The sequence below is a fragment of the Tachyglossus aculeatus genome, chromosome 15 (assembly GCF_015852505.1).
Source record: "Tachyglossus aculeatus isolate mTacAcu1 chromosome 15, mTacAcu1.pri, whole genome shotgun sequence".
Taxonomy (NCBI): domain Eukaryota; kingdom Metazoa; phylum Chordata; class Mammalia; order Monotremata; family Tachyglossidae; genus Tachyglossus; species Tachyglossus aculeatus.
The window spans coordinates 17,094,222-17,116,936 of record NC_052080.1 but is presented as its reverse complement, the minus strand read 5'-3'; the positions used below and the strand labels follow the sequence as shown (position 1 = coordinate 17,116,936).

At 50.3% G+C, this 22,715-nt stretch overlaps 2 protein-coding genes and 1 long non-coding RNA gene across 3 annotated transcripts in view; 1 reads left to right on the top strand and 2 right to left on the bottom strand.

Annotated features, from left to right (window-relative positions):
- The window catches only part of TBCD (tubulin folding cofactor D), a 211,256-nt gene extending 192,992 nt beyond the window's left edge, over positions 1-18,264 (top strand). The window contains exons 30-39 of the mRNA XM_038757410.1: positions 5,278-5,361; positions 5,558-5,716; positions 5,809-5,947; positions 8,004-8,125; positions 9,233-9,310; positions 10,774-10,863; positions 13,067-13,154; positions 14,653-14,762; positions 17,184-17,268; positions 17,989-18,264. Coding sequence (XP_038613338.1) covers positions 5,278-5,361; positions 5,558-5,716; positions 5,809-5,947; positions 8,004-8,125; positions 9,233-9,310; positions 10,774-10,863; positions 13,067-13,154; positions 14,653-14,762; positions 17,184-17,268; positions 17,989-18,003 — 970 coding nt within the window. The 3' untranslated portion in view covers positions 18,004-18,264. The remainder of the gene's footprint in view (positions 1-5,277; positions 5,362-5,557; positions 5,717-5,808; positions 5,948-8,003; positions 8,126-9,232; positions 9,311-10,773; positions 10,864-13,066; positions 13,155-14,652; positions 14,763-17,183; positions 17,269-17,988) is intronic.
- LOC119937785 lies at positions 11,559-16,483 on the bottom strand. Its single transcript, XR_005454211.1, has 3 exons — positions 16,054-16,483; positions 14,697-14,849; positions 11,559-11,813 (listed from the first exon to the last, which is right to left on the bottom strand). It is a non-coding gene; the product is annotated as an uncharacterized LOC119937785 (long non-coding RNA).
- Positions 18,265-20,316: 2,052 nt separating the features above from the next.
- Positions 20,317-22,715, bottom strand: part of B3GNTL1 (UDP-GlcNAc:betaGal beta-1,3-N-acetylglucosaminyltransferase like 1) — a 256,114-nt gene continuing 253,715 nt past the window's right edge. The window contains exon 10 of the mRNA XM_038757407.1: positions 20,317-20,949. The gene's annotated coding sequence lies outside the window, so the exon portion shown is untranslated. The remainder of the gene's footprint in view (positions 20,950-22,715) is intronic.

Genomic DNA, 22,715 nt, shown 5'->3' with positions numbered 1-22,715 from the left:
AGAAGGGGGAGACAGACAACAAAACCCCCAACCTTGATTCTAGGTTTACCCCAGGGGGAAGAAAGGCCGAGAGAATCCCCAGGGCTCGGGACAGCGTCGGCATTTTGGTTAAGGGAGACGAAGGAAACCGGGACATCAGATTGAGCCGTTCCCCTTGTCCCTGGTTAGTGGACGTGTGCTTAACTAATACCACAGTGAGCACATTTTTATTTTTGGTAAGCGCTTACTATGTGCTAGGCACTGTACTGAGCATTGGGGTGCATGCAAGATAATCAGGTCGGACACAGTCCACTTCCCACGTGGGGCTCACAGTCTTAACCCCCATTTTACAGATGAGGTTATGAAGGCACAGGGAAGCAAAGCGACTTGTCCCAGGCCACACAGCAGACAAGCGGCAGAGCCGGGATTAGAACCCATCTCCTTCCGATTCTCAGGCCTGCGCTCTATCCAGTAGGCGACGCTGCTTCTCTCCATTTATTATTAAACAAATGTCTGTCCAGTCTCGGCCTTCCAGAAGGGAAGATGAAGTAGCTCCCAGCGCGTTGGTCGGAAAGTGCCCAGATCAGCCGGCGTTCGAGCCGAAAGCGAGGTTCAGAAACCTCCTCGTATCCCTCTGACACTGCCCCCTTTCATTGAGAGCTGGTCGTCTCCGGGTTCACTGATGTTTGTTGTTGAAAGCCCTTTCCCTCTCACTCTGCTCCCCCACTGGGGCTGGGGTGTGGGTGGCCTGCTGTCTAGCCTGAAGGCATTTCTGCCCTCCTCTCCCCCACAAGCCCCCTGCAAGGCCTCTGTCGCACAATTCATCCTTCCAAGACGAGACGCCTGTGAGGTCGTCTGCTCCTGCTGACCCTTGGTGACTCGCAAGCCTTCCCGCTCCTCAAGTTAGCATTAGGCTCTCAAGATTTCAGGGCAGTGGGAATGCAGCCGGTTGTATTTCTAGCGTGAAAAAGACTTCTGCTTATGAGAAGCAGCATGGCCTAGAGGATAGAGCAGGGGCCCAATAGTCGGAAGGACCTGGGTTCTAATCCTGGAGCCACCTCTTATCTGCTTTGTGACCTTGGGCGAGTCATTCCACTTGTCTGGACCTCAATTAACTCATCTGTAAATGGGGATTGAGACCGTGAGCCCCATGTGGGACAAGGGACTGTGTCCAACCTGATTATTTTGTATCTACCCCAGTGCTCAGTACAATGCCTGGTATGTAGTAAGTTCTTAACAAATACCATAAAAACAAAAATGAGAGCAGAAGCGTATCAGCGTTCTGCCTGGATTGTCGGTTTTGTGTAGGAGTGAACAAAAATCAGAAATAATCATGGTATTTCTGCAGTGCTTATGAGCCGAGCCCTGTGCTGAGTGCTGAGACTGTAAGCTCATTGTGGCCAGGGGCTGGGTCTGTTTATTGTTGTATTAATAATGACATTTGTTAAGTGCTTACTATGTGCAAAGAGCTTACTATGTTCTAAGAGCTGAGGAGGTTACAAGGTAATCAGGTTGTCCCAGGTGGGGCTCACAGTCTTCATCCCCATTTTACAGATGAGGTAACTGAGTCACAGAGAAGTGAAGTGACTTGCCCAAAGTCACATAGCTGACAATTGGCGGAGCCGGGGTTTGAACCCATGACCTTTGACTTCCAAGCCCGTGCTCTGTCCTCTGAGCCACGCTGCTTCCCTATTGTATTGTAATGTCCCAAGTGCTTAGTACAGTGCTGTGTACACAGTAAGTGCTCAATAAATACAACTGAATGAAAGATTGAATACTAAGATTATCAGATGGGATAAAGTCCTTGTCTCACATGGGACTCCTAGTCATAGAGCAAGGGAAGGAAGAGTATTTTATCCCCATTTTACAGGTGAGGCAACTGAGGCTGAGGGGTTGTGACAGGTCCAAGGTCACCCAGCAGGCAAGTGACAGAGCCGGGATTAGAACCCAGGGCTCCTGACTCCCAAGTCCATGGTCTTTTGACTTAGTTACTCCAATCCCTGTAGAGTTCCCTAGGGTTTCAGGAGATTGGTTTCAGCAGAGAACAAGGAACCCTGTGTCTTGGGCAGAATACCAACTGATGCATGACTGCTTTGGGTCTGGAGGCAGTGTGGTCTAGTGGATAGAGCACGGGGCCTGGGGGTCAGAAAGACCTGGGTTATAATCCTGACTCTTCCACTTGTCTGCTGTGGGACGTTGGGCAAGTCACTTCACTTCTCTGGGCCTCAGTTCCCTTGTCTGTAAAGTGGGGATTAAAACTGGGAGTCCCTTTGTGGGACATGGACTGTGTCCAAATTGATTTGCTCGAATCTATTCCAGCACCTAGAACAGTGCCTGGCACCTAGTAAGTGCTTAACCTAGTAAGTTCAAGGCCCTACTGAGAGCTCACCTCCTCCAGGAGGCCTTCCCAGACTGAACCCCCCCTTCCTCTCCCCCTCATCCCCCTCTCCATCCCCCCATCTTACCTCCTTCCCTTCCCCACAGCACCTGTATATATGTATATATGTTTGTACATATTTATTACTCTATTTATTTATTTTACTTGTGCATATCTATTCTATTTATTTTATTTTGTTAATATGTTTGGTTTTGTTCTCTGTCTCCCCCTTCTAGACTGTGAGCCCACTGTTGGGTAGGGACTGTCTCTCTATGTTGCCAACTTGTACTTCCCAAGCGCTTAGTACAGTGCTCTGCACACAGTAAGCGCTCAATAAATATGATTGATTGATTAATAGATACCATAAAAAAACCCCAAAAAACCTGTTTGGTCACCGATCTGGGAGTCAGTCTTTTGTCCTTGAAGCATTGTTCTGTCGGGATGGTGAGCCCTATGTAGGACAGGGATTGTGTCCAATCTGATAACCTTGTATCTATCTCAGGGTTAAGAACAGTGCTTAGCACATAGTGAGCTCTTAGCAAATATCATAAAAAAACTGATACCAGTCTACTCACTGTGCCTCACTCTTGGCTCTCCCAGTTCCAGCAGGAAGCAGGTGGATTTCCCTATGTGACTTTCCCCTACGGCCCAACAGCTCTCGTTTGCTTTGGGTGGGTTTCTGTTTGCCTTTTTTTCAAATGTAAGTTGATTATGTGGGGGAAATGCCCCTGAAAGACAGGGAGAATGGCCTGGGAAACCTTCACCTTCTAGCTTGTTGGGTCGAAGGAGTCCTGCCTGTTTCGCTCTGGGATTTACAAGAAATGTGTGTGTCTCCTCCCATCAAAACACGGAGGGCAACAAAGTCAAACCCCGTTCAAAAGCTAGACAGTCAAGTCACTTAAGACTCAAAGAAAGGTAGCTCTCCTCAGCTAAGGAGGTAATCTCCAATGTGAAGGATGTTGTAAACAGGCTTTAGAGCCTTTAAATCTGTGTCACAAAGATTTACCTTCCCACCGTGTTGTCAATAGGACAGGGAGTTGGAGTACTCAGGCCCTCTCTTCATTTTCAACCTCTCTAGGTGAACCTTAAAGTCCTACCCTCTGAGTGAGACTCTTGCTTTTTCTGCTTAAAATAAAAGAAAATTGATTCCCGCCCCCCCTTCCTCATCCACCTTCATGTCGAACCAGGCGACATCTGAGCCCACAAGCTCCTTGAGAGCAGGGATTGTATTTACCTATGCTACTATAATAATAATAATAATGATAATAATAATAGTAATAATAATGTTGGTATTTGCTAAGCACTTACTATGTGCCAAGCACTAGGGTATATACAAGGTAATCAGGTAGTCCCACGTGGGGCTTACAGTATTAATCCCTATTTTACAGATGAAGGAACTGAGGCACAGAGAAGTTAAGTGACTTGCCCAAAGTCACACAGCTGACATGTGTGGGAGCCGGGATTCGAACCCATGACTTCTGACTCCCAAGCTTGGGATCTTACCACTAAGCCATACTGCTCTCTTCAGCGCTTAGGGAAGCAGTGGGGCCTGATGGAGAGAGCACATGGAAGTGGAGAAGGACCTGGGTTCTAATTCCGGCTCTGCCCCTTGTCTGCTGTGTTTCCTTGGGCAAATCTCTTCACTTCCCTGCGCCTCAGTTTCCTCATCTGTAAAATGCGGATGAAGATTGTGTGTCGCATGTGGAACAGGGACTGTATCCAACCTGATTTGCTTGTATCCATCCCAGCACTTAGCACTTGAGAAGCAGCATGGCTTAATGGAAAGAGCCCGGGCTTGGGAGTCAGAGGTCATGGGTTCTATGTCCGGCTCCACCAATTGTCAGCTGGGTGACTCTGGGCACATCAGTTAACTTCTCTGTGCCTCAGTTACCTCATCTGTAAAATGGGGATTAAGACTGTGAGCCCCACGTGGGACAACCTGATAACCTTGTATCTACCTCAGTGCTTAGAACAGTGCTTGGCACATAGTAAGCGCTTAATACCATCATCATCACTTAGTACAGTGCCTAGCACACAAAGCGCTTATCAGATACCACAATTATGGTTTTCATTATTATCATTACCTCCCTCAGACGCCCGCTGCTGTCTCTGAACTGGCTTCCTCGGGGCTGCGGGGACCGTGCAGGAATGTGCCGGCCTTTTGGCAATAATCCATTGTGGAGTCTTGGTTCCTTCTAAGTCAGTCAATCAACCGATCACATTTATTGAGAGGTTTCTGTGCGCAGAGCACTGTTCTAAGCAGTTGGGAAAGTACAATGCAAGAGTTGGTAGGCTTTTTCTCTGCCCACGACAAGCTGGGATCTTTCCATTAAGCCGTTCCACTGAGGTAGGCAGGCCAGGTGGGCAGGCTTGGACTTTCCTGGGCCACCCCCGGCCCTGGGGAGTTTGCCTGAGGGATTTTTAGCATCTGTCTGCCCCTCTTGACTGCAATTTCCTTGGAGGCAGGGATAATGTCTAAGAACAGTGCCTGGCACATAGTAAGCGCTTAACAAATACCATAATTATTATACCGCACTCTCCCAGGGGCTTAGTACAGTCTGTGCACACAAAAAGTGCTTCGTAAATACTGTCGATATGTGAATTTTATTTTTTATGGTACTTCCTAAGCGCTTACTATGTGCCAAGGACTGTACTAAGCACTGGGATAGATTCAAGATAATTCATATGAATGTCTTGTCTCCCCCTCTAGACTGTAAACTCGCTGTGGGCAGGGTATGTGTCTGTTATACTGTTATAATTGTACTCTCCCAGGTGCTTCGACCAGCACTCTGCACCCAGTAAGTGCTCAAAAAAGACGGCTATCTGACTGACTGACGGTCTGAGTTTCTGTCAGGGTCCGGGCCGGGAAAGGCGGCAGTTTGTCCATGCTCCTCTCCCAGAACTGCTCCTTTCGCCCTCAGGGTCCGGGAAGCCGCGATGACCAGCCTCACGGACGTCACGCTGCTACTGGGAACGACGCACCCGGAGCTGATCGAGGCCGATGTGTAAGTCCCGAAACCCGCCCCGCCTCCGCTATCTTCTAATGATAAGCGTTCCCCACTGTGGCCTCCCCAGCCCCCGCGGATGGAAGGGTCACCTTTAGGGCCCCGAGGGGTGAGCCATTGGTGGCCGGAGGATCCCCCAGGGTGCGGGTCCTGGGGCTCCTCGGGGCGATGAGTGAAACTGGTCCTTGTGTTGCAGGTGCGAGCGACTTCTCTGCTGCGTGGCCCAGCAAGCCAGCGAAAAGATCGACCGATTCCGCGCCCACGCCGGGTCCGTGTTCCTGACGCTGCTGCACTTCGACAACCCCCCGATCCCCCACATCCCCCATAGGGAAGAGCTGGAGAAGATGTTCCCCAGGTAACCGGGAGTGGGATTGCCCTCCTCCCCCTCTCCCAAACCGGTCCCCGCTTCCCCGTTCCCGCCTCAGCCCTCTTTGTCCGCTTTTCCAGGTCGGAAGCGGCCACGCTGAGCTGGAAAGCCCCTTCCCAGGCCTACCCCTCCATCACGCGGCTCCTGGACCTGCCGACCTACCGCTACCACGTGCTGCTGGGCCTGGTGGTCTCCGTAGGCGGCCTGACCGAGTCCACGGTAAGAAAGCGACAGGCATCGATCGGTCGAACCGGGGGCTACGCACACCACATTGAGATCTGGGGGTGGAGCGAGACAGAAGCCCCAGACAGCCCGAGATGGGCCCATGATGTCATCTTTGCCTTTTTTTTTTATGGTATTTGTTAGGTGCTTAGTATGTGCCAGGCTCCGTTCTTAGTGCTGGGATAGCTATAAGGTTGGACACGGTCCATGTCCCATGTGGGGCTCACAGTCTCAACCTCCATTTTACAGGTGAAGTCATTGAGGCACAGAGAAGTGAAATGACTTGCCCGAGGTCAAACAGCAGACGAGTGGCAGAGCCAGGATTAGAACCCAGGTCCCTCTGGTATTCACCAGGCCATGTTGCTTTTCCTCTTGCCCCCTCCAGCCAGCCATGACTCCAGCCTGGCCTCAGCCCCTGTGGGGGTTCACTGTAAACGAGCGTAATCTCTCACTGGCCTAGTGGTTAGAGCACGGGCCTTCTGGGAATCAGAAGGACCTGGGTTCTAATCTCAGCTCCACCACATATCTGCTGTGTGACCTTGGGCAAGTCACTTGGCCTCTCTGTAAAATGGGGATTAAGACTGACCACTATGTGGGACACGGACTGTGTCCAACCTGATCATATTGTATCCACCACAGGATTTAGAACAGCATCTGACACATAGCGCTTAACAAATACCATAAGAAAAAAAACAATCTGGGCTTCTGCCTATCTGAATGCTCTCACTCCAGGACTCAGTTTCCCTCCCCCGTTTCTTTTTTTTTTTGTCTCCTGGGCCACCTCAGAGGTCACATCAAAACTCGCCGTTTTGGAGCCCAAAGATCCACTTTGAAGTCGGACGCTCGATGTTTGGGGTGGGGGGGTTGAGATTTTACGGTCAAGAGCGGGTGGGATTTTCGATGACTGGCTTCCTCGTGGAGGATGCGTTTCTGGGAGAGGGGCAGCGACTGAATCGGCCCTCTTCAGCTCTCCAGGAATCCAGCCAGCAAAGAGGCACGGGAGGCCGAGGTGACAATAAGGGATTTCACAGATCCGTTTCCAAAATGTTTAATAGGCGCCGTCTTTGAAGTCCGCTGAAAACTTTAAATGTCTGTAAGCGACATCTGACTGAGAGGCAGAAAGAAGCTGGAAAGGGTTTGTGGATTGGGTTCATTTTATTTAACGAAGGAAAGCAGAACAGTTTCTTTTTGCAGAAAATGTCTGGAAAGGGTCTGTAATTGAATTACTAGCCCTCGAGACAAGTTTGTGTTTCATGGTTCAGTCCTGAATATGCATTTCTCATCTGGGTCTCAGACCAAGACCCGTTGAGATGTTGACAGGCAGTCAACATTTTTTTTTTTAAATCAGAGGAAAATAACAGATTGTCACCCTACCCTTTGGTGACCGTGGAATTAAATTCATTCAGTATTTCCTTCAGCCTTCACGTGGCCTAACTGGAAAAGAGCACAGGACTGGAAATCCGAAGACCTGGGTTCTAGTCTCATGCCACTGGCCCACTCTGTGTCCCCTAAGCAAGCCACTTAACCTCTCTGTGCCGCAATCTCCTCATCTGTAAAATGAGGATAAAATACCTATTCCCCTTCAGATTGATTGTGATAATCTGTGGTATTTGTTAAACACTCACTATGCACCAGGCACTGTATTAAGCACTGGAGTAGAGACAAGCAAATCAGGTTGGACAGATTCCCTGCCCCACATGAAGCTCACAGTCTTAATCCCCATTTTACAGATAACGGAGGCATAGAAAAGTGAGGTGCCTTGCCCAAGGTCACACAGCAGGCAAGCGACAAAATCAGGATTAGAACCCAGGTCCTTCTGAATCCTAGGCCTGTATTCAACCCACTAGACCACACTCCTTCTAGATTCTTGAGGATTTGGGTCTACTTCCTCAATTGCACTCTCCCAAGCTCCACCCAGAGAAAATAAATACATAGGTCCAACCCTTTGAGGAACTCACAAGGGGGTCCTAACCATCTGCCCAGCCCAGTGGGCTTGGCTTCTGAATTACTGCCAGCCCTACATGTCTCATCCACATGTCTCTGTCTGTTCTAGGTCAGATATTCAACTCAGAGTCTGTTTGAGTACATGAAGAAGATCCAGAACGATCTGCCGGCTCTGGACGACTTCTGCGGGACCCTGCTGCAGGTGTTTGAGGCCAACCTCCTGAATCCCAGGTAAGGAGCCGCCCTTCGCGTGCGCTGAAGCCAGGGAGGGCCACGGTGGCCACTGTCTCTGAATGCCAACATCAGGGTCCACTGGAGAGGGACGACCCCATAAGGAGAAGGCTTTGGTTTCAGTCAATTTGGAGAAAGAGCATTGCCTAGCAGAAGGAGCCCAGGCCTGGGCAGAGGACCTCGGTTCTAATCCCAGCTCTGCCACCTGTCTGCTATGGGACCTTGGGCAAGTCACTTCACTTCTCTGGGCATCAGTTTCCTCATCTCCTGGTCCTTAAGACCTCCAAGCTGAAAGTTCGTGAAACTGTTTGGTTTCCTCAGTTCCCACATTTCTGAGGCAAGCACCTTTATACCTGGCCCCTTACCAGCCGGGCTGGAGTGGGAATCAGGATCTTATCCAAATCACGGAAGAGTAGAGGGGTGGTGGAGATGAGTTGTGCCCGGGCTTTGTTCGTAGAGGCCCAGAGGTCCAGCCCCTCCCCCCGACTAGCCAGTGCCCATTCCCTGCTCCCAAGGATGGTATTAGGCTGACTCTCTCTCTGCTGAGAAATGGCATGGCTTAGCAGAAAGAGCACGGGCCTGGGAGAGAGGAAACCCGGGTTCAAATCCCAGATCCACCCTGCTGTGGTCTGCTGTGACCTTGGAAAAGTCACGTAAATTTTTGGTGCCTCAGTCTCCTTTTCTGTAAAATGGAGACTAAATACCCATTCTCCCTCCCCTTAGACCGAGAGCCCCATGAGGGACAGGGAAGGGGTTTGGTCTGATTGCATTCTGTGTACCTTGGCATTTAGCAAAATACCTAACACAGAGTAAGTGCTTATCGAGTACTATAGTTGTTATCTTTAACAGGGGAATTCATCCAGATCCATTCTAACCCTAGGACTTGACTTCAATCAGTTAACGAATGGTATTTGAGTGCTTACCATGTGCAGAGCCCAGTACTAAGCACTTAGGAGAGTACAGTACAACAGAATTGGTTGACATTGTCCTTGCCCACAAGAAACTTACATTCCAGAGTGGGGAGAACTCTCAACAAATGCGGAAAAGGGAAAATTTCTGTGCAACACCATCCCCACCTTGTCTCTCTCTCTCCCTCTCTCCCTGTAGGGTCTCTGTCCCGCTCCTGAAAATGCTGGATCAGATGCTGGCTAATGGCTGTTTTGACATCCTGACGACTGAGGAGAAGTGAGTAGGGGACTGGTGTTTCGGCGGAGGGTTCTTTTTTACAGTCAGGGTAAGCCAGAAACTTCCTGGGGCAGCCATCCTGTCCTGCCGTGCCCAGTGGCTCACATTTTCCGAGGGCCAGCAGGTCAGGGAGCTTGCTGTCCGGGGAAGTGGTCTCGGTGTCCGACCCCTGGGCGACCTACCTTCCTAGGGCAGTGGTCCCAAGTTGTGGCATCACTGGCCTGGCCAGGAGGTTGGGTCCGCACCCTGTCGCCAGCCACCTGGACCAGGTGGGAAACATCTCCGGGTGCCCAGGCTCCCGACAAACCACCTGCTCCCCCAGCCGACGACGGAGATGTTCCTGGTGGGACTCTCTTGGGGTCGGATCGCTGAGGGTGGCCAGGCTTTTTAAACGGCATACAGTTCAAAAAAGTTCCCCATCATTTCCTCACTTTTCTGACAGGGGTCTCCTGACAGCGGACAACAGGTGGGCCAGGGCCGGGCGGGGGAGGGTCTGGTTGGGAATGGCAGGCCAGAGACGGCAAGGGGACGGGAAACATCCTGGCCTCCCCACTCCGCGTGCTGCGGTAAATCGGAGTTACCCGGGGCCAGCGGCCCCCCGGCTGCTTCCGTCTGGGCCGTGGGAAAGCGTCGGGGGCGGCGAGCCAGTGGCTTCTGCCATCCACCCGGGCATGGGTGAAAGATTGGCGGGGAGGCCTGAGCCACAGCCATCTGGAGGCTGTTCGAGAGAGCCACTGAAGCAGGGCGGGGTGGGCTCTGCAGGGTCAGCACAGCTGAGGGAAAGGAAGGGGCAAGAACACCCCTTGGGGAAGCCCGGGAGAGAAAGGACCAACTCAGCCCTGGGAGACCTCATTGGAGAGCCTTTATTGAATCTATCAGATGAGGCCTGCCCGCTGTGCTGCCATCCCAGATGTTTTCCGGCCCCCTCTCCCTGCCCTCTAGGACCTTCTTCTCTGAGACGGACATTGCTCGCTCCTGTCGTGTCCAGAAAAGCTCTGGGTACGCTTGGGTATGACCAGGTTTCATCGTCCCCTTGGGGACCTCAGCTGTAGGGAAATGGTTGGAATTTACCATTTCCCACCACTCCAAGGTGGCGATTCCAAGGCTACAGAGGTAAAGCTCCAGGAGCCTTCGCCCGTTGTTCTGTCCAGCACTTTGTAGGCTTGTGGTTCTCAGCCCATCAGTCACCCCTTGCTGTGGGCCCAGTGAACAGGGCATGTGGCTGGCAGCCAGGAAGACCAGGTTGCCCCCACAAGTCCCCAGTGGAAGCATCTGAGCGAGCAACAGGACGGAATGTATCAGGACAAACAGACAAATTAGTAAGTGTAGGTTGCCATAACCGAAGACCTGCATAAGTTTGAAGGAAGGTGGGTGTGAGGTGTGGAGGGAGGGTGCTGGAGTGATTAGACTTCAGGGGGGAAGAGGAATGTCTCGTTACTAAGCTAATTGGTTTTTCCTTTCAGCCACCCCTTTCCCCTGAAATTGCTGTCCCTGTGCAAAGAAGAAATCAAGAAGTCCAAAGACATCCAGAAACTTCGCTCCAGCATTGCCGTGTAAGTCTGAAACTTTATTTCCTTTGTGCGGTGTAGAGGGCATCATTGTCCCAGAGCCTCCTAGGGTCTATTACGCAGCATCCACAGGAGGGCGAGAGAGGCCGGCTGTATTAGACCCATTTGACAGATGGGAAAACTGAGGCACCAAGCAGGTAAGTGACTTGCACGAGGTCACAGAGATTGGCCAAAGCTGCAACTAGAACCCGGGCCTCATGATTCCCAGGGACGGGTTCTTTCCATTGGGCCACACCGCCTCGTGGAGATTTGAAGTGGACTTGAGTTAGTGGATTTTTTTATTACAGATTGGGATTTTCAGTATTATTATTATTATAGCGTTTGTGAAGCACTTACTATGTGTCAAGAACTGATCTAAGTGCTGGGGTAAATACAGGATTATCAGGTTGGACACAATCCCTCCTCCACTTGGGGCTCATAGTGAGGAGAGACTGTAAGATCATTGTAGGCTGGGAATGTCTCTACCAATATTCTGTTGTATTGTACTCTCTCAATTGCTTAGTACCTAGTACAGTGCTCTGCATACAGTAAGCACTCAATAAATATCATTGCTGATGATGGATAGGGTTCTTATTGGGCCACAACAAAAGCATGCCCTTACCTTCATATTAAAGTTAAATCAATCAGTCCTTCAGTGGGATTTATTGAGAGCTTACTGTGTGCACAGCACTGTACTAAGCACTTGGGAGGGTACACTGTAATAGAGTTGGCAGACTGGCTTCCCACCCACCAGGAGCTTTCAGAGTAGAGCAGGAGACAGGAAAAGAAATTATAGATGGACCTGTAGTAGGGGTGGAGAAACTTGGAGAAAAGTCTCAGGTAACAGCAGAGGTTCCCGAGCGTGGTCTCAGCTTCTTTCGTTCCAGTGTCCAGAGGAAGCCCATTCGGCAGGCTCACGCAGGTAGAGATGGGAATCCAGGAGAGAAAGGCCAGTCCTAATAATGATAATAAAGATGGTGTTTGTTAAGCACTCACTCTGTGCCAGGCACTGTACTAAGCGCTGGGGTGGATGCAAGCAAATCGAGTTGGACAGTCCTTGTCCCATGTAGGACTCACAGTCTCAATCCCCAAGCGCACTTAGTACAGTGCTTTGCATGCAGTAAGCACTCAATAAATATGATTAATTGAATGAGTAAATGCATTTGAGCCCAGAGATTGCACAACAACCGAGTCGCCAGGGTCATCGCCTCTCCACATCTGGAGAAGACATAGATGCTCGCATTTCAAAAGCAGGGGCTCGTTCATTCAATCATATTTATTGTGGGCTTCCTGCGTGCAGAACATTGAACTAAGCACTTGGGAGAGGATGAGATAACAAGAGTCGGTAGGCACATTCCCATACCATAATAATACTGAAAATCCCAGTCTCTGATATATATATCCGCAAACTCAAGTCCACTTCACCCCTCCAAATCCCCGTGAGGTGGTGTGGCCAAATGGAAAGAGCCTGCAGCTGTGAATCATTTATTGAGCACTCACTGTGTGCAAAGCACTGGACTAAGTGCTTGGGAGAGTCCAATATAACAGTTAACAGGCAGGTACATTTCCTGCCCACAACCAGCTCACAGACTAGAGGGAATGAGGCCTGGGTTCTAGTTCCAGCTTTGCCCCCACTCTGTGAAAGTCACTTAACTACCCCCAGCAGTCTAGCGGGGAAAAGCAAGTAATGAAAAGTCGGTTCCATTTAGAAGATAAGGAGGACACTGGTACCAGAAGTCACAGCGGAAGCGTGACAGCTTTACGTTTAAGACGCTCAGGGTTCCAGCCTCCGAGGGATGCCAGGAGGAGAGGATCCATGGCTATATGTAAGACAGCTAGACAGATAGCCCGGAGCAAAGTTCACAGCCTCTCCTAAGATGGAGATCTGGTTTCACTTTGGGGGAACCGCCTGTCGCCAGCTCCGTGGCACCCTCTCTGTCGACCAAGCGTGTCATGGCAGTATCAAAGCATTGTTTGCCTCTCTTTATTGAGATTGTCTCTGCTTTCCCTTGATGTTTGCTTTCCCACAGCCCTTCAGAAAAGGAGACACGGCCATTGCATTGTGGGTTCACCCGTTATTTGCCCCGATAAATCCTGGCTTCTCTGGACTCCCACAAAGGGGTCTAAAACATTGCTTGGAAATTCTCAGTTGACAAGCCCTATGGTGTTATTGTTTAATTACCGATCGTCCGGAGTCTTGTTTTTCCAGGTTCTGTGGGATGATTCAATTTCAAGGGGAGCTGAGAAAGAAAGTGTTCTTCCAGCTGTTTCTTCTTCTCTGCCACCCATTCCCTATTGTGAGTAGTGCGGGGCATTCTGGGAATCAAGGAGTTTGTAAAACTGGCTCTCCAATGTACACAAGTTGGTTGGAATGACTATCATTGTGTGTCCGCTTTCAAAGTGGGAGTTCAATTGAACCCAACCTCAGGATCCCGAGCTGGCGGGGGCCTTAAGATGTCATTTAATCCAGCTCCCTGCCTCTGGGACAGATGGGATCAAATGGTGTGTGATTCTTATCCATCAAATTTCTCCTGCAGTGCTTGAAATAATAGCGGTGTTTGTTGTGCACTTAATATGTGATAAGCGCTGGAGAAGATACAGTGCAATCAGATCTCTCACAGTCTGAGTAGAGAACGGGTATTCGGTCCCCATTTTACTACTATTACTAATAATAATTGTGGTATGTACTAAGTATTTACTATGTGTCAAACACTGTTAAGCACAAAGGTGGATACGATACAATCAGATCGGACAACGAAATCCCCTAACCACTTGGTGCTCATAGTCTAAGCATGCAGGAGGGAACTGAAGACCAGAGAAGTGAAATGAGGTAGGTAACACACCTGGCTAGTGATGGAGCCAGGATTAGAACTGCAGTCTCTTGGCTCCCATTTTCATGCCTTTTCTACTAGGCCGTGCTGCTTCCGTCAAAAAATTCATGGTTTTTATTGGGCATTTACTGTGTGCAAAGCACTGTACTAAGCACTTGGGAAAGTATAATGCAATAGAGTTGGTAGACCTGATCCTGCCCTCCAAGCAGCATGGCCTAGAGGAAAGAGCATGGGCCTGGGAGAGAACCTGAGTTCTAATTCAGCCTCCACCACTTCTCTGCTTCTCAGTTCCCTCATCTACAAAATGGGGATTGAAATCCTGTTCTCTCACCTACTTAGACTTGTGAGCCCCATGTAGCACCTGCTTATCTTGTGTCTACCTTAAGGCTTCACACACAGTAAATGCTGAACAAATACCACACTTACGATTAATCAATAAATTAATTGATTACTTGATTAATTGTAATATTAGAATTAAAAAATATGATTAATCAATCATATTTGAGCACTTATTGCATGCAGAGCACTGAGAGCACTACAACAGAGTTGGTAGACACCTGCCCTGCTCACAACACACTTAGAGTCTGGAGAAGCAGCATGGCTTAGTGGCAAGAGCACGGGCTTGGGATTCAGAGGACAGGGGCTCTAATCCCAGCTCCACCATTTGTCTGCTGTGTGACCTTGGGCAAGCCACTCAACTTCTCTGTGCCTCAGTTACCTCATCTGTAAAATGGGGATTAAGACTGTGAGTCCCATGTGGGACAACCTAATTACCATGTATCTACCCCAGTGCTTAGAACAGTGCTTGGTACATAGTAAGCACTTAACAAATACCATTACTATTATTACAATGAAGGGAGACACGTGGGGAACCAAATTCCCCTATTTTCCTGCCACGGGCCTCCCGATGATGTTGTGGGGGAAAGGCCCTCCTCAGCTGGGTAACTGACCCTTCACCTTCTAGATCCGGATGGCGACAGCCAGCCAAGTGTACGAGACAGTACTGACCTACAGTGACGTCGTGGATGCGGCCATCGCGGACGAAGTCATGGCGGTGCTCAGCGACACAGCCTGGTAAGGAGACATCTCCGGGAGGCAGAGAGGAAGCGGGCAGTGCAAACAGGCAGACGCCTCATCCCATGATTCCCTCCTGGGCCAGACCTGTGGAGAGAGGAAACGTGGAGGCGGTCAGCCTTGAGATACAGTTGTCCAGGAGTGTCTTCCGTTAAGGCCAACTCCTGCGGGGTCGTCGAGGAACAAAAACCCTCGGCCACTATGTTGTCTTTGGTGGGAAGTGTCCCAGAAAACTCAATCTTCCCCCATCCCCAGACAGCTCCGGTCAAAGCAGTTGGGGTTCAATCAATCAATCAATCGTATTGAGCGCTTACTGTGTGTAGAGCACTGTACTAAGCGCTTGGAAAGTACAAGTTGGCAACATATGGAGATGGTCCCTACCCAACAGTGGGCTCACAGTCTAGAAGGGGGAGACAGAGAACAAAACAAAACATATTAACAAAATAAAATAAATAGAATAGATATGTACAGAAGTCATGCCCAGATTGGGGAGGATTTACCAGTGTTTCAGCTTTCTGCATAATGCCTTATCCCTCTCCCTCCGTCCCCCCGGCAACCTGAGCCAGGATTTGTGAATCGTGTCTCTGCCAACTCCACCGTATGCTCCCACGTGCTCTGCATACAGTGAGCACTCAGTAATTCCCATTGGTGGATTGGTTGGTGATGGCAGTGGCATTCGTACTCATTTAACACCAGCTGTGGGCAGAGCTCTGTACAGTGGCTAGGACTCAACTGGCCAACCAATGAATCCTGTTTGAGTGCATACTTTATGCAGCACACAGTAGTAAACACTTGGGAGATTACAAGAGAGTGAGTACTAGAGTTTATCCCTGCCTTCAAGGAGTTTACTCACAGTCTAGCTGGGGAAGGCTGACATCAAACTTGCAGACTGGAGGAAGTAAAAGAAATGTACATACATGCTATGGTGTGCTTAAGAAGCGCTGAAGTGCTACGGTGATGGTAACGTGGCTGTAATGTGTTGACTGTAAATTGGGAGGAAGTTCCAGGTAAGGGAGCAGGTAGGACTAAGAGGTCGGCAGCAGGAGAGAGGAGAAGGAGGGATGGTGACTAGGTTGCCTTGGAAGGAATTTAAGCATGGAAGAAGAGCAGTGGTAAGTAGGAAGGAGATGGAGTGGTCCATCAGGATCACTGGTGGACTGTTTGGAAGCCCCTGCTGATCAGGAATTTCTGCTCAGAGAGGAAGAGGCAAACACCTACTTTCAAGTAGCTAAGCAAAGTGTGCAGAACAGTGATACAGAAAATCGATCCTGGTAGTAGACTGAAGTATTACCTGGAGAAGGGAGAGGCTGGAAGCCAGGAAGTCAGCGAGGAGGCCGATTCAGCGGTCAAGCTCAGCCTGGTCCTCTCAAGCGAAGTTCTGGTCCCTCCCTCTGGGTTTAAAGATTTGAAGGATGCAGACGGTAGGTGCGTCACTGTGGCGGGGTAGAAGATCAGAGCTTAGGAGATGGCATCAGTTCCCTCTTCAACCCCTCTCTGGCTCAGAATAAACTCTAGCTGGGGTCGCGGGTTGGAGATGGTGAGCAGCAGGCGCTCGACCAATCTCAAATATTTGGTCCCGGGATACACATTTTTGAGATGTTTTCTCTGTGGGAGCTACTGTGAGTTTTAGGGCTGGAAGGATTACTTTGGCCGGGACAAAGAGCCTTTGTTGCTCAGACAGGCCCAGGGAAAGGTTGTCGAATAAACTGCCAAGTCTCTTCCAGCGCCAGCTCCCCTGAGCGTGAGAGCCACCAGGGTCCGGGCACCGCCCTCGGAGACCCCCGGCATTGGAACCGGTCCTGGGAGCGAGGGGGGCAACCTGGGTGCATGTTGGGGAGGGAGGGGGAAGGCGGGACATTCCACCCCTCTGGCCACAGCCAACAGGAGTGATTCCCCCACTGGAAATGTGCCAGCTGACGCTCTCGCATGACCTTGGCATGAAATCTCTTATCAAGTATTTCCCCCCGCCGTGGGCTTCTGGGAGACAAAAAAGAAGAGCCTCAGCGAGGGGAGGTTTAACTAGGGATCTGAACAACCAGCTCAGCCCAGGCATCCGTAATGGGCTCCACTTGCACTTTCAACCACCCTCGGCCTCTCCCTTGCCTTCTCTATAGAGAAGCAGCATGGCTCAGTGGAAAGAGCCCGGGCTTTGGAGTTACAGGTCAGGGGTTCAAATCCCAGCTCTGCCAATTGTCAGCTGTGTGAATTTGGGCAAGTCACTTAACTTCTCTATGCCTCAGTTCCCTCATCTGTAAAATGGGGATGAAGACTGTGAGCCCCACCAGGGACAACCAGATCACCTTGTAACCTCCCTAGCGCTTAGAACAGTGCTTTGCACATAGTAAGCGCTTAATAAATGACATTATTATTATTATTCTCATGGTGAAGATGCTTAATGTCTCTGCCTTCTCCCCCACACAGGGACGCCGAGCTGCAGGTCGTGAGGGGGCCCAGAAACTACCTGTGTGACCTCCTGCAGGTGCCCAAGCCCCAGCTGGTGTCCAAGGTGAGCCCCCAAAAGCTCAGGCCAAAACCGGAACTCCTGGGGAAGCTGAGCCAGCCATGCGGGGCCTGTGTGGCTGACGGCTCCCCCGTTTCCCCGAAGGAAAACTCAGGCCTACCGTGGTCCCGGCGGGTGGTCATTTTCACATCCCTGCTGGACTGTTTCCAGTTGCGTTGCCGTGCCTGAGTAGTCCTCCTGCCAAAGGTCTTTTCTCACTCTGGAGTTGTTCTCCTCTTCTTTAGGTGGCTGACCAGGCTGGAAGTGGGGTACCGGCTTGGGCAACCTTTGAGTGATAAAAGGGAGAAATATATTAGACACTTGTTTAACAGACCCGTCTGCAGAGACAGCGGGGGGAAGGCTGGGTTCTAAACCCTGCTTCACCGCTTGTCTGCTGCGTGACCTTGGGCAAGTTGCTTCACCTCTCTGGGCCTCAGTTCCTGCATGTGTAAAATGGGGATTAAGATGGTGAGCCCCAGGTGGGACAGGTACTGTGTCCAACCCGATCATCTTGTCATCTACCCCAGCGCTGAATACAGCGCCCTTAACTTATCAAGGCTGAGCCTACTTGCCACTTTACCAGCACTCCCCCACCGCTCCCAAATCCATCCCCTATTTGTTCCCAATCCTGGGGGAAGAAGGGAGACTTAGGGGTGGATGTGCGGGGGATGAGTCCCCCTTCAAGAAAGGAAGCTCTTTGACTCTTTGTCTCTCCGTCTCTCCCAGCCTTCATCTGGTTGAAACCCCCTTTCTGGAAGCTGGCTTCCCTACAGCTCCACGGAGCCTCGTGGACCACCAGACGTGCCCACCAGAAGAGCGGTCATTTCTGAGCTCTAGGTCCAGGGTGAAAAAGGCCACCAGCTTGTCTGTTCACTTACCTTCGAAAGCGTTTGTAGCCACAAGATGGCAGTTTGTCTTCACGGTCTCGGTGTTAGGGTGAAGGGCTTGCGCTTTGCTTGTCTGCTGAAAGCTTGGAGGAGAAAGCCCTATAAAATCTTCTAGCCGATGTTTGTGTGTTGCTGTCCTTTGCTGGCCAGGAGGTAGGGGAGGGAGAAGCAATGAGGGGAACCAGCTGAGGAGGGATGGTGTTGGTCTTTCCAGCTTAGGAAAGAGGAGACGCTCATCCTACATCACTCAGGAGCACCTGCTCACTCAGAGGGGAAAAAAAAAGAAACTCTGACCTTATTTTGTTTTTTCAAAAACAAGTTCAAAAGCATCCTCGTGACAGGAGCCCTGGTCACCCGGCGAGAAGGGTGTCAGCTCTCCGGTCCTGGTAGAAGCTGGGTATTTTCTCCTCTGACCCATGAAATCTCTGAGTTGGAGAGTTCGTCATTTAGAGGGGGAAAGTGCTGAAGGTTTCTGAGCTTGCCCCCTCCCGGCTCCACCTGACTCAGAAGTGAAAAAGGCCAGGCGATGGGATCTTCTCATTCAGAAAAAGGAAAACAAATCCAGGGTAGCATCTGAACCAACTGCTAATTGGTAACAGCCCTGGGGCAGGGGATTAGGAGGGTGGGGGATGCCAACCCAGGATTCTGGGTTCTGCTGCCAGGGCATAACGAGCAGCCCCAGCCTCTGGGGATTACTCATCTTGCAGTTTTTCAGAACAGGCTTCCTAAAGAAGCTTGGTACTGTAATTCAAATTCCTTCCAAGGCTCTATGCTTGGATACTTCAAGGTCATGAGGAGGAAAGGGGTGGGGTGGATGTAGAGAGCTGTTTCTAGGGCCAGTTTCCATCCCTCTCCCTCCCCACACATCCACTGAGTAGTATGACACAAAGTCCAACACTGTGATCAGGCTCCACAGTCAAGATGCAAAATTTGGGCCTTTTGTCACAAAGTGAAAACCAACAATGGCTAAAGGAGAGATAGGAAAGAAAACAAGAACATAACACCATAGACACAAAAGTTTGAATGAGGCAAATACATCTCTCCAACCAGACTACAGCTGCTTCTCTCCTCAAATTCCCCCCTGCACACACCACAGCTCTCTCCATCCTCAAAGCCCTCCTGGGAAAATGAAAGAAACAACATGCCTACCTCCTCCGGGGCTCTGGGCACTGGCTCAGGTAGCAGGAAACCAGGAGAGCTCTTGAGGACGCAACGGGGGTGGGAGGAAGCACAGGCCAGCACTCAGTACAGTGCTCTGCTCACAGCACTCAATAAATACGATGGATTGAAGCATACGTGCTAGTGGCAGGACTTCCTCCAAGCAGTAATGTAAAATCGAGGCTGTGGGAGAATCCGGGAGGACGGAGGCTTTTTTTTCATGTGGCGATCCAGAAAGTAGGGGGAACCATCCTGAGCAGTCCATCAGAGGGACTGAGCCTGGCCGACGTCGCTGGGGCACTGGCCATGGCCCTCGGCCCTGGAAACAGAGGCTCCTCAGGGAGGGTCACTCTGGGGTTAGAGCCTTTGGTGCATTTTGGGACACATACACCAACACACAGTCTCAGCCAGGACTGCGCACCTGCCACTTTCACCCAGTGTGACATGAAACAGCAACAACAACCGAACAGCAGCCATCAGAAACCCTGCCGGGCCTTCCTTTTACTCCAGAGAGATTCTTGTCTAAGGCTCTTTTCTGCCCTTTTTCCCCTGAGCACGTGGGGTCAGAAGACAGGCCTCCTCGGCCTTTCAGAGGCCCTGTAGAGAGAGGGAAGGCCTACCTCATGCCAAGTCTCTCAGAGCAACCGGCAGCGGACATGGACCAGGACCCAGATGAGTGGATCAGCCAGAGATGGAAACCTGTAATGTCCTCCCAGACCCTTTCCTCCACTTACTTCTTTCAAATGGCCCATGCTGATGGCCCGCTCGAGAAACCATGGAGTTTCTTCAACACAGACTGGGGAGAGAGGCAAGTCAAGTCTCATACCCTGATAATTGTGCATTAAAAACACCAGGCCCACTGGCAATGTTTTAGTACTTGTTACAACCCAGTCTCATCTACCGTGTCCCTGCCCACTGCCCTCAAGGAGCTTGAGGGAGATTTCCTCAAAACTCCTTCTCCCTCCACAGCCGAGACCACCACCACTCTCCCCTCCTTCAAAACCTTATTAAAATCACATCTCCAACAGACCTTCCCTGATGAAACCATCTTTTCCCCAACTTCCTCTCCCTTCTATGTCACCTGTGCACCCCTAAGCATTCAATATTCCCTTCACCCTCAGCCCCACAGCACTTATGTACGTATCAGAAATTTACTGACAGTAACACCTGTTTCCCCCTTTGGACTGTAAGCTCCTTGAGGACATGGATCATGCCCACTAATTCTATTGTTTTGTTCTCTTCCAAGCGCTCAGTACAGTGTTCTGCACACAGTAAGCGCTCAATAAATACCATGGATGGGTTAGAACCAGGAAAGGTTGAGCTCCTCGTCGTGGAAGGGGAGGGTCCAGATAGCTTTCCTTCTCTAGTGGAACATTCCACACAGTACACAGCCAAGCCTGAGAAATCCACTACAGTGTTGGCTGCCCTACAGGAAGTTTAAAGTAATCCATAATATAATCATCATCATAACAGTGGTGGTATCTGTCAACTACTTACTAGGTGCTGAATGCCAAGCTCAGCCCCGGGGTAGCTACAATACCATCCGTCTATTTGGATCTGTGTCGAAGGAAGCCTAAAGTCTGCTCTGTCGTCGGAAGTGCTACAGCCAGGAGTCCTGAAAATCTCAGTGAGGGTAAAAGGCCTGGAACAAAACTTAGGGTGGAGAAATGGGGGGAACAGACCTCTTTTCCTCCCCCCAGTGATCCCCCAACAGTCCGCCACCGGCCGCAAACAGACTTTAGTCAGAGGAGTGGTTGAGAGCCCGGCCCTGGAGCCTGCTGTTATCATCTCATCAAGAGGAGCGGGCCCATGATCAGGAAGTCTGGCTCCTATGGTCCTGGGGCACTGCAGTGATAAGCCCTGTCCATGACAATGGGCCTGGGACTCAGAAGGACCTTAGTTTAAATCCCAGCTCTGCCACTTGCCTGCTGTGTGACTACAAGTCACTTCACTTCCCTGGGCCTCAGTTACCTCACCTGTCAAATGGGGATTAAGATTGTGAGACCCAAGTTGGACATGGACTGTGTCCAACCTGTTTAGCTTGTATCTACCCCAGTGCTTAGCACAATGCCTGGCACATAGTAATTACTTAACAAATGCCATTAAAAAAAAAAAAAAACAGACAGTGAGCCCACTGTTGGGTAGGGACTGTCTCTATATGTTGCCAATTTGTACTTCCCAAGCGCTTAGTACAGTGCTCTGCACATAGTAAGCGCTCAATAAATACGACTGATGATGACAGGAAGGCAGATTCTGGATGGCTACAAAACTCCCCCAAATCTGCGGCCACCACCTGGGCCCTGCCCCTCCTGCAATAGTAACAATAGTACAGTACAGTACAATAGTAACTGTGATATTTAACCCTTCACCATGTGCCGGGCACTGTACTAAACGCTGGGGTGGGCACAGTACAAAGCAGGTCAGACACACTCTCTGCTGTCCAACATGAGGCTCACATTCTAAGAAAGAGGGAGGACGGATATTTTATCCCCATTTTAAGAGATGAGGAAACTGAGGCACAGAGAAGTCAAATGACTTGACTAAGGTCAGATAGCAGGCAAGCGGCAGAGCCGGGATGAGGACCCAAGTCCTCTGACTCCCAGGCCGGGGCTCTATCTGCTACGTCAAGTTACTTCACTTTACCTGGCTTTAGCCTCTTTGTCAGACTTGGGAATTGTGATCCGCCCAAGGGGAACTACTCGATTCGATGTTAATCTTTTATCTGTTTCTTTCCTGAGAAACTTAAATTTGAGGTGGTCCGTGTTTAGAAATTTCCTGGCCCTGAGGGCTGCTCTGTAAGCAGAGGTATGACCCTGGGAGTCTGGATCGGAAATGGAGCCCAGAAGAGAAGCAGTGTGGCCTGAGAGAGCATGGGCCTGGGAGTCAGAAGGACCTTGGTTGAAATCCCAGCTCTTCCACTTGCCTGCTGTGTGACCATGGGCAAGTCACTTCACTTCCCTGGGCCTCAGTCACCTCACCTGTCAAATGGGGACTAAGACTGTGTCCATTCGGTTTAGCTTGTATCTACCCCAGCGCTTAGTACAATGTCTGGCACATAGTAATTACTTAACAAATACCATTAAAAAAAACACACAAAAAAAACCTGAGACAGGAAGGCAGATTCTGGCAGGCTACAGAACTCCCCCAAATCTCAACTTACCTCTCTGATCCACCCACCTTCCCTCAACCTCTTCATTAATTCTCTCATCTTTACCTGCTATCTCACAAGAGATCTTTTCAAAATCTATCCCCATCACCTGCTCCTCTGACTCCATCCTTTCACACCTTATTAAAATACTTGTTCCATTCCCTTCTTCCCTCTCTGACTGCTATTCTCCAATGGCTTCTTTGCCACTGCTTTTTCAAACATCCTCATGTTTGAAAAACATGTTTTTCAAACATCCTCAG